Raw genomic sequence first — 11,519 nt, 5'->3', positions numbered from 1 at the left:
GAGTCGAAGCGGGAGGATCACGAGTGGAAGAAGAACGGACGAAGAGGAGAGAGATGAAGGTTGGCGTGCTGTCGCGATGAAGAGGGGCGGCGGTGAGGCGGGAACAAGGGCGGGGGAAAGGAATGAATGGAAATCGCGGAGAGACACGCGGGAGAGACGGATGATTCGAAAGGAGCGGAGGAGACGAAGACGGTGCGCGTTGCCGTGTGCGTTTTAAAGAGAGGAGTAAAAAAAGAAACGTCTCGGACGAGGAGAGGAGGCGACGGACGAGGATCAGGGCGTCTCGAGGAAGAAGGAAAGGAGGGGAGGCCGGCGTATAGGTGAGGAGCGTGTACAGTATCGGGAGTATGCACGGGGTGATGTTGACGACACGTGACGCCAGCGAATCTCGTCTCGCCGGTCGCGAGGATCGCCGCCGCCGTCACCGCCACCGCCACCGTCACTGCCACCCGCAGCAACACCACCAGGAGCACCAGCAGCCGCGGCAGCAGCCTCCTCGCGCGCTCTCTCCGCGCGCGCGAGCGCTCTCTCGAGGCGACCGACCACTTCCCGCGCGAGCCGCTCTTTATTAGTCTACCGCGGACCATCGCGAACCCCTTTGGCTGCTTCGCCGGCTCCAGCATCCACGAACCGTTCCTCGGCGTTGTACGAGTTCCTAAAGTCGTCGAGAGGAACGTCGCTGGTGGACCCCTTCATCGAGGGAGAAAGAAAAGAAACGAACTCTCTCGGGGAGAGTCCGCCGGTGATCCAGACCGGAAAACGCTCGGTGAGCGACAGAGACGGGCGGGCGGCGGCAGGCTGGTGGTACGGGAGGAAGGGAGAACCGACTCGGTGTGGAAGAAGAGGAGGAGAAGAGGACGGACAGAGCGAGAAAGAGCAGGATCCACCAGTGATACGATACCGGGCAGCACGCGCGCCGGTACGTCGGTTTATCGGGCGCGAACTACGAGCGAACCTTTGACTTCCGACCGAAGCGCGGAATTGAGAACGCTCCAGTGTCAAAGTCGTCCTGTTACTCCATCGAGGCAATAGTTTCTATTGGATTTCTACGAAGACGTCGACGGATCGATTACGACACTGGGTCGACCGGATCCACCGTAGTACGTTGGACGCTTACGAAGTTTGCGAGTTTCGGATAAAGTTTTGGGCAACCAGCATCTCTGTCGCGGAAAGATTTCTCCGACGCTTTCTTCTCCTCCTGATTAACAGGGAGAAATTTGATCCACCAGTGCCGCGCTTTCTACCTGTCGTTCGAGTGGCCAAAGGAACAAGAAAAGAAAAAAAGTATCATTCGACGATTCCGTTGGAACACCGGCCGCGTGAAAATCTCTCTTTATCCGTTGTCCCCGAGAGTGGAAACGCAAACATCTCGAGCGGTGGCTGTCCGCTGGCCTGTCCAAACGCTTCCGCGAGTGTCCTGTTCGTCGAACGAGGAACTGATCGATCGCGACAGTGATTTCGTTGACGTTTCTCTAACGGCGACTTCCTGCGGCCGGTTGTCGCGTCGAATCGCTCCGTTGATCGTCCGTCGCGCGCACAGAGACCGACCGGACGCGACGGTGACGCTCGCGTCGTCGGTGACGTCGTGACATGTGCGATAGCCTGGCCTCCTCTTCGTTACCACGCTCGTGCTCTTTATCGCGGCTATCGTCCTCGTCCTCGTCGTGGTCATCGTCGACGAGAATAAAGGAGTACAGGGTGCCGTCGGTGGTTGGCGAGCAGCGGATAGAAGGCAAGAGGAGCGAGAGCACGTGGACGACTGGCACCGCGACGAGGGCCGGCGGCGCGACAGGTTGAAAAGATGCTGGCACTGGCGATGCGCCGCGAACACACGACCGGGCGCAGCAATTACGAGCCCGCGAATCCGCTCGCGGGTTTCGACCACTTGCAGCATAACAGCGGCAATCCGTTCGCGGTGGTGCCCTCGTCGGAGGGCCGGCTACGCGAAACCGGCCCGGAGCCCGACGGCGAGTTGCAAGAATTCGTAGACATCGCTCAGGTACAGCAGCTCCTGCAGCAGCAACAGCAACAGCAACAACAACAGCATCAACAGCAACAGCAGCAACAGCAACAGCAGCAACATCACCACCACCATCATCAGCAACAGGTGGCGGCCGCTGCGGCTGCGTCCTGTATCTGGGGAGCGGTTTATCCTCCGCCACCTCCTGCACTCGGATACCATCATCACCACCATCACCATCACCACCCACCGCCACCACCTTCAGGTAACGTTATCACTCGGTTTGACACCTTAGTAAGTCGAGGCCTTTTAGGATTCATTTCACGTAGACGATTCCAGGAGGTGTCTCCTCGAAGATAGAAATAGCGAGCAGATCACGGTGATTTGTCGCCACTAAATCTAGAGTGCAGAGTCTAGAACCTCGAGCGTCGAGTGGTCCACGATACGGCTACGTGCTTCTTATCGGGAATTTCTTTATGGATCGAATACAACGCGAGGATGGATACGCTCAGCGTAGGCATAGCTGCGCCTCAAGACAGTTTTTCGTAGGATTGGATCGCCTCTTGGTGCGCGGGCAACACGTTGCTACCGGTATTGGCGCCGATCTAAACACTCGGTGATAATCGATCTTTACGAGCGACACGTCGAAACCTGTATTTCAAGACCGGCTATTAAGTTTCTTGTCACCACTCGAATGTGGCTCGAGGGCCTTCGGGTGTATCGCGCCAACGTCGACGGTGTTGGCCGCGAAACGTCGAACCGCCGGCCCCGTTAAGATCCTGTCGCGATTAACTTCGCCTCCGTTCTGAAATATACTATGAATTCTCGTTGGCACCGCGGATTTTCTCGTTCGCCGGACCGATACTCGCAGACAGAATGTTTCCTTTCCATTGTCTTATCGTGGACCGGTAGACGAAGTGTAAGAGATATTCTCTTTTAATTTAACGACAGCCTGGAATCTTCCGTGTGATCGTATCGATGACAACGTCGATGGATCCGAAGACTCCAGCATGGACTAATGGCTTTTACCTATTTCTCACCTGACCGTATTTTACGACGAGGTATCGAGAGCAAAAGTGGACTAATAAACCGAGTAATTCTCTATCGCCGACGTAACATTCGGTGTAACTAATTTCGTTATATTATGTGGACTTGATTTGGGAGAAACGAGTTCCTCCACTTTTATGCGATTAACCTGTTTTCAACGAGAATGATTTTCATGTAACAACTTTTGTATTTGCGAATCTTTTATTCCTTGATATGTCGCATCGTCTCTGGTAAAATTAAATTATATTTATACTTGCCAAGACCGTCTTTATTCGTTCTATAATTTCGGTTCTCTTCTATCAATTTTTAACTCTGTAATCGCAGAAATGCTCGATTCAGCAACTACTCGGTTAACAGATTTAATAATACGTCTGTATAAATTAACGCAAAGGAAACTCGTATTCGGAAAAATGTGACTTCAATTTTGCTCTCCGATGTCTCGAATAGTCGCTTGCACCTTGTTCCGCTTCGCTTGTCAAATGCAAAACGCTCTGCTTTTTTTCGCGATCTTCGCTGGTGACGGGTATCTTCGATTGGCGTCTCAACAAACAACGAGAAAAAGAACGATGTATCGGCGAATGAGAACGCGCGAACGCGAGCGACAGATGAACGCGATGTTGCCGTCGGACCGCGACAACCGCTGGCCCGCCATCCATCGAGAAAGATTTCACTGACAACGAATAAAAGTCGTTTTAATCATCGACGATCAACGACCACAGTGTTGATTGTTATTTTATCGAATAGACTGGAACACAAGGGTGAATATTGAGATTATTGCTCGAACGAACAGCACGCTGTTGGAGATAAGATTAACGATAACGTTGACCGGTGATTAATTACGCGATTAACCCTTCGGACGTAGCTGTCTATTGTTTGCGAAGTGTGAATATACGTGTTCTAATTTTACAAACGTCGACGACTGCATACCGTATAGGTACTATGAGAAATAAGCGCGTTTAATGTTGCCCGTTATATCTTTTTTATCGTCAAACGCGTATAGACTGTGCTGTGAAAAGGACAGCAGATTAATACGGCTATGGTCGAGGTGGTTGGTTAAATAAAGAAGTGGAACTGTAAAAGGAAAGTATCGATACTTGGTGCCCTGTGTACGACAACCTGATGAAGGATTTTCATTTATAAGCGAACGCGAAGGTCATTTGCGTGCGAAGATAAAAGACGATAGATTCTAAGATATAGAAACACGTTAAAGTTGAAGTAGGAAGAAGTGACATTTTCGTAGGTTTCCGTTCATTTCTTCGTTGGACGTGTAAACTCGAACGTCCGATCGATCTGTTAATTGCTTAGCTTGCCGCCGCGAAGATTATGCGATACAGCGTTTACGATAACGTGTGATACATGGAATGTCCGATTTTTATCCTACTGATTTTCCAAATATCCTCCATTGTTCTCTACGTTATAGATGTGTAATTATTTTTAAGATTCGACGAACAACGAGTATAGATATAAAATTCGGTACAAAAATCTGTATAAATGCGTAGAAATCGAAGGTTTCGTATACCTACGGCCTAGTAGAAACGAAGATAATGAAAACATCGATAGTCAAGATCAAACGACATAAACACGGAGCAAGACCGTGCCAGAATACGAGTGGAAATACGGTAAACGTGTTTTAAGATGTTCGTGAAGCGCACATTTCTGACATTAAAGGGCACATACGTTAGAAACTTGAGAATGACGGCTCTAGGTAGGGTGACACGATATACCCGATCTATATGACTGGTGCTATAGATATACGCGTGCGGACGTTAGGGGTTGATGCGAAAGATAGGAGAAAAGAGGTCAGACAGCGCGGTCCTCGATCTTCTGACGCGCTGTAATGTCATTAAGGATGCCGACCGTGACGATTAATGAAAGAGGCTCGATCGTCAGTGGCGTAAAAAAGCTAGCGAAACGAGCTCGGGCGTGAGCGTGTCGTTTAAAGACAATGGCGAGAAACGTTGACTGTGGCGAGAGGAAAGGAGACCTGCGAATCGTGATTTGCCTTTCGATTTAAAATTGAAATAAATCTTTCGTGTACAGTACGGATGTTCGTTCATAGGTATCAGTTCAAGTTGAAAGCTTTGCGCTGTTTTTCTTGTCGCAAGTTTGACAATTATAGGAAAAATACAGCGTGTATAATTTTGTCCTTGTTTTGTTTGTCTCTTTGTTTAAACAAGAATCTCCCTCTATTTCATCTTGAGATTAAATACAAGTTGAACCAGCTCTCTAAGTATCTTCAAAATATCGATTAACGTAGCCATTGGTCCTTTTACGGAAGTTTCTTCTTCGTCGATTTGTCGTTTGTTTTTGAAAAATGTACGATATTAAACCTACGAGTTTCTTCCCTTTTCAATTAAACGAGAAGTTCAAGAAACCATAGCTTGCGATGTTCACTTCCATTGTAATTCATTTCCATCGTAGCGTGTGTCTTGTAACGTAAAATATAAAATTTGTTGGAATTTTCCAATGAATGCAACGAGTAGGTTTCCTGGTATTCGTGACCAACGATGCACTTTCGTCTATTCGTATTTTCGTCTGCTTTCGAAACTTTCCTCGTCGACTTTGATCGTTCGTGATTTACACTTCTGGGGCGATTTTAAAGGAGAATCGGAAGGAAAAGTAAGGGTGCGATCGGTGATGTCTTTTAGGAGCAATTTGGGACACTCGAGCGTAGTTTATGTGTAGTGGCTTCGGTAAACCGAAGGGTCGACGCCGTCGGCCTGAATTCGTACGAAAAGAAAGATTAGAAGTCCGAACGATCCCCCTCCGAGAGGAAACGATTAGAAGGACGGTTGTTGCTGGACCACGCCTAACCTTTCCATCGTACATAAATAGAATTATTCGTTCCTACATGGAGTTTTTGATATGTGTAACACAAACGAGGATCTTCGCTCGGAATCAATCTGAATCTTAAACTGGTCGAACCGTAAAAATTCTTCCATAAGCTTGCCATCTTGATAGTATAATACGTACACTGGATCTCATAACTGTTCGTAAGTATAAAACCACCGAAGAACTTTCGACTTACGTTATACGTTTACGTATAAATCTTGTTTTATTTATTAATTTTCTTTCAATTAATTTAATTTTAATTAATCTTATTTTATTAAATGCAATTTATCATTCTCTTGCCCCCAAGAAAGGATCGAAAAGATCATCGGAAAGGAAGAAAAACGGTAGGAAAGTAGTTTATACTTGTTTCTTTATAGACTACGGTTATTTATACGCATTTATATTTTTAGGGAGATAATTTAAAAAATGAAACCTGCACATAGGTGGAAAATCGTTTCGTGTACCAAATATCGTAACGAGTACACCATATTTTGCATATTTTCTATGTTTCTACGTATCATGTGCACTCTGTACGTTTTTGCATCTTTCAGTTTGCCAAAAACGCGCAAAAACCAACAGTCCATTCGTAACTATAGAACCTGCGTAACAGAATGTTTTACTACAGCAAGAAATTGAACTTTGAGCTCAAGATACGATAAAGTGAAATTCGTGACAGTAGCTTTCGTAACTGGTCGCTTTTGCATATTTCTAATTATATCTTATCGTTGTTTTTAATTACATCTTGCACTTCGTGCTCGGGTAAGAAACAACAATTTGTTTAACGCTAGAATTACCACATCAGTCAAATTGATTGGTTTTACAATTTTATTTTAAAATTTCTACTTCATGTTATATTTTTTTCCACAGTGACGTAATGACTTTCGCGACGATAACTAAAAGAATAACATAATGAATTTTATTTCGTTTTTTATGTATTCAAACCCGAAATAATTTTGTATCAAAGCTACTTGTACCAACACCAGTCTAAATGGCTGGTACTCGTCAAAGTGTAAAAGGGTCCTGCGATCTGTCTATCGAACCCCAATTAACCAGATTCCTCGTTTTGTACAACTTGCCACACGTTTTTGACATTTTTACCGCGTATCGCTAGAAATCGCTAGAAATACCACACCAGTCAAAATCACTGACTCTACAATTTTATAAATGTGTCAATCCTCGTTTAAGCATCATAGTCGTAAATGGATTAACAATACCAAAAATATACTACGTAACATGGAATTCCTTTTGTAAGAAAGTAATAAATCAATAAATATAAAAATATTCCATTATTACGTATTTTTTAAACACCAATTATTTTGACTGGTTTTGGTAAAAATAGCTTCGTGTCGACTATCGATAGTTCTTGCGTTAAATGATATAGCTGCGAGACGCAAACTCGTGTGTCTCGTTCTTTCTAGTCGTTCATCTCGTCGTTTAATTCTTGGGATTTGAAAAAGTTGCATTGAAGTTCGATGCGTTAACAGGTGGTCGGTTCGCGAGGGTTCGCCTCCCTCGATGCGTTTGAACCTTCGTTTAACCCCTTCGTTATGCAATCGGCGCATTGAGCGTGGCAGACCTTCCTGTCAAAACCAACCGACCTCGACATTTTCAGTTCGTTAAACTGTCACAGTTGTCTTCTTCGAGTTCCAATACTACTATCTACCTACACAGTTTCAGCTACTTCATTGAACTTTTTCGAATACAATACGTACAATATGTTCATAGAACGAGCCATCATATCCTTATTACGAGAATAAATTCCTCGAGTTTGAGAACGGTCGACTCCATAGTGCCATTCACAATTTCCCAGCGAGTTCGCAGGTAGCCAATGGGAGACGAGATTTTTTTCTCATTCAGAATCAGTGACGGGACGAGACGTGCGGGCAGCAGCTTTCATAGATCATTGTTTAAAGTGTCGTGGCTTTGTATGGTAACGCGAAGTAAATCGTACGTACACTCCTGACATTTCGTTATTATTGTACGACCCATAAGACAGGAAATCGTACATCATGCACGAACCTACGGTGGGCGGGTAAAAGGGAACGAGTCACCTTCTTCTCTCGGCTCATTGGCGTTCCCCGCGATGTTAAGTGTTTATACGCCCTCCGTCTTTCCCTCTTTCCCTCGTCTGGAAACTGTAAATTCTTCGCGAGCCAACATTTTTCACCCGGTTCCTTCGTTCTCATTGAAAACGTTCGATTTTCGTGTTACAACGTACCAACGTACGATCGACGTATACGTAACAAAGCTACGAATGTGAACAGATTTGCGTAATCCGCTGTGAACTTTGTAGAATATATTTTTGCGTCTTTGTGTCTTTGGAAAACTATACGAACGTACAGTGGCTCGCGAATATATTCGAACGCTTGTTGGTAACTTTTTTCGATACGTTTGAAATTTTGAAATTCTGTTACATACACTGGAAAAGTTTGAAACAAATCTGAAAATGTACATAGAAGTCGCGACATATTTAGCGCGAGTATATTTCTCGCAGAGATCGCAAAACTGTTTAAACGATCGATCGTCCATCGTCAAGTTTCGTTATTATTATCGATTGAACCGATATAATCATGAAAATCGTGTAACGAAACTTGAAAACGTTTTACACCACACGTACGATATACAGGGTGGTTGGTAACTGGTGGTACAAGCGGAAAGGGGGTGATTCTACGCGAAAAAAGAAATCGAAAATATAGAATACAAATTTTTCGTTCGAGGCTTTGTTTTCGAGAAAATCGACTTTGAATTTTCGCTCGGTACGCGTGCACTTTATCGCGTCTCGTTATAACGGATCTCACTGTAGATCGTTGTCTCGATGGAAAAATTAAAAAAAAAATTTTTTATTCTATATTTTCGACTTTCTTTTTCGCGTAGAATCACCCCCTTTCCGCTTGTCCACCAGTTACCAACCACCCAGTATAAACGTGAAAGCTTTCCATGGTAAATATCCAGATACTTTTCCTGAGCCAATGTAATCGCGTTTCTGTCTCAACAAAAGTAAATATCGTCAAAAATATTCGTATGATTTTAGCAACTGCAAGAGTAGAAAATCTGGCTACAGTAATTTTGGCTGGTTGCTGGAATCGACGTCTCGAATCTCGCCGCACACGAAAGGGAAACATGTTGTGGAGAGCATGGAAATCGCGAAGCGTTACGTAAAAGCCGCGAGCCAGAGAGAACTAGGCTCCCGGGAAATTTGGCAAACGCGACGAGTCTCGGGCCAAGATCGACGAACTTACTCGAACGTGTTAACGCCATCCGGTCTGATAAAAACGAGTCGGCCGGTCTGGTACGATCGTTCATCGATCTGTTTCCACTTGACAACGAAAAAAATCTAGAGTATGCTTCTTGAGAGTTCATTGTCGTTCGTGGATATGGGTCACAGACGGAAAGTGGAATGCAGCTTGACAGACGGTTCGCTATTTCACGTACAGCGACGACTAGATGAGGGAAATGGGCTGTGGGAGGCGAGATGTCATTGTTTCGAGAGACTAGGGACGATCATTTCAATTGATTAACACGTTCGCTGCCACTAAAATACAGCTATTTCTCTGCAGAAGTTGCTTATCCCCTCCTTATCAGAAATTGTTTTCGGTTTAACTTTAATTCAGATCTACTACGATCCTCGAATTTCTGTATTTCGAAGAAAATGTTCAACCCACACCAGTGACAATTTTTTCACCTTTCACTCAAACTTGAGATATCTTTTAACGTTAGAAAAGTACAATTGAGCGGGAAACGATGGAGAGAAGGGAACAGGGTTAAACCTTTCTCGACTGTACGCGACGCTAAACAAGAAGCTGAACCAGTTGACTTAGTGAAATTTTGCGTACCGCGTGCAAACTTGGTGACACAATTACGTAACAGAGAAAATTCCATCTGCAGAGTTTCGAAAATTTCCAACATTCCGCGAAACTGTAATACCTACGATGACGTTGATCGTTTGATCCGAAATGCGTTTGATGTACACGTCAAGAATTATCGAGATTGGTTTGATAAGAGAGTTGACACGTGCAACGACGTCGTCGATGACGACAGCCATTAGACGTAGAGCCGTATTGGCCTGTTATCTGTAATCAAACTTGCGTATGAGTCGTTCTAATTTTTTATCGGCTAATAAAATTGTTCGATCGATTTCGCACGCTTATGTTAACCGACGTGAGTCATCGTGAGAGATTTCGAGCCAAAAGCCTTTTTGCACGTTCCAGTTGGAGATGCTTCTCCTTTTCCTCGCGCGATTTCCGTCGCACAATTTTGTTTTTAGTACTCAAAATGTGCCAAACACGCGGTTAAGGAAGTAAGCATCGATTCCAAAACGTTTCATCGTATAACATGTACACGTAATAACTCGAAACATACACGGCTCGCGGCTTGAGATTATAAACACCCATTCGTCATACTTGGCCGGCGATCCAACGATGAGCCAGTCGGTTGCTATTGCCAAAACCACTGTGGTCGTCATCGATGATGCATACGTCACAAAGTTGGATCGCGCGTTGCTCGTACGTCGTCGAACAATCTGAATCAGTGAACTGAAATAAACGTCGATTCTTTTCCGGTTTAATCATAATTTCTCGCACTGTTGGAACTATTTCTGCAAGTAATAACGGATGCCTTTCGGATGAGATTATGTTCTGCGTAGTAACTACGGTGAAAATTTCACTAGTTTGACCCGTGATATTTTAGTGTTGCAGCTTTCGTGCTGAAAATGCAAATTTCGCTCGGGTGAAAGAATTTTGTCCGGCGCATGTTCGAGATATCCTACGTTAAACTAGTACCATTTCGGTATACATGATCAAATACGCGTGCTGTATCGGGTTGTGACATACGAAATTTCAAATTTTTAAAAAACGATATCTCACTGAACTTTGAGAAAGGCGTTTCCAAAAACCGTCGCTTCTAATCTTGTAGGATAGAAAATTGTGTTAATTTCATAACAGTCGAAGATCCTTCTTAATTATAATATATACTTAGTATTTTAAAAACATTTTCGTAATCCATAGAAAATCAATATCGACAGAAAACGAATAAAAATGTTTATATATTGTGTAACAGTGATTTCAAGAAAGAAAATGTTATATCATAATTCAATATAAGGCTTCGATCTATTTTTTACAATATTCAACAATATTCTATGTGACAATCTGAGCATTTCAAAGCTGTTAACAAATAATTTCCTACCTTAAACTTTCTTCTTCGAACCAATTTCCTGGAAAATTTTCTTTCCCAAGCTTTCGTCGCTCTTTTCGCAAATACAATATGTAAAGTGAAGAAATACAACACAGAAAATTCCGAAATTTGAAACGATATATGAAATAATTTCTACAAAAAAAAAAAATAATAATAATAATAATGCTGTTTAAAGAAAGGAATTAAAAAATTTGATATTATTTAATAGAATAACGTTTAACTCGGTACGTAGAATCGAATAGTTAATTACGATATTTGAACGAGCGAACAAACGAAAGGAAAGATCATTGAATTGTAAGAACTGCGAAGGCAGTAAAACCTCGTGAGAGGAGTGCGAGACCATAAACGCGATTCGTCATCCCCTAACGCATCACGTAGACCGTGAACGTGGACTACCGTTTCTCAACCCTTAATTAAATTTTATCTCGCTAACGCAATAAACAACAATAAACAACAAATGACGATTGAATGTTATCTTATTCGTACAATA

The 11,519-nt window shown here is 43.7% G+C and overlaps 1 protein-coding gene across 2 annotated transcripts in view; it reads left to right on the top strand.

Annotated features, from left to right (window-relative positions):
* The first annotated feature begins 346 nt into the window (after positions 1-346).
* The window catches only part of LOC117166173 (uncharacterized), a 37,116-nt gene continuing 25,943 nt past the window's right edge, over positions 347-11,519 (top strand). The window contains exon 1 of one of the 2 annotated variants that reach the window (XM_033349933.2): positions 347-2,225. In XM_033349933.2, coding sequence (XP_033205824.2) covers positions 1,802-2,225 — 424 coding nt within the window. In that variant the 5' untranslated portion in view covers positions 347-1,801. The remainder of the gene's footprint in view (positions 2,226-11,519) is intronic. The other variant, XM_033349932.2, reaches the window with a different exon arrangement.

Source organism: Bombus vancouverensis, chromosome 15 (genome assembly GCF_051014615.1).
Source record: "Bombus vancouverensis nearcticus chromosome 15, iyBomVanc1_principal, whole genome shotgun sequence".
NCBI classification, from domain to species: domain Eukaryota; kingdom Metazoa; phylum Arthropoda; class Insecta; order Hymenoptera; family Apidae; genus Bombus; species Bombus vancouverensis.
Note: the sequence above shows the minus strand (reverse complement) of the source record. Positions and strands in the feature narration are given on the sequence as shown.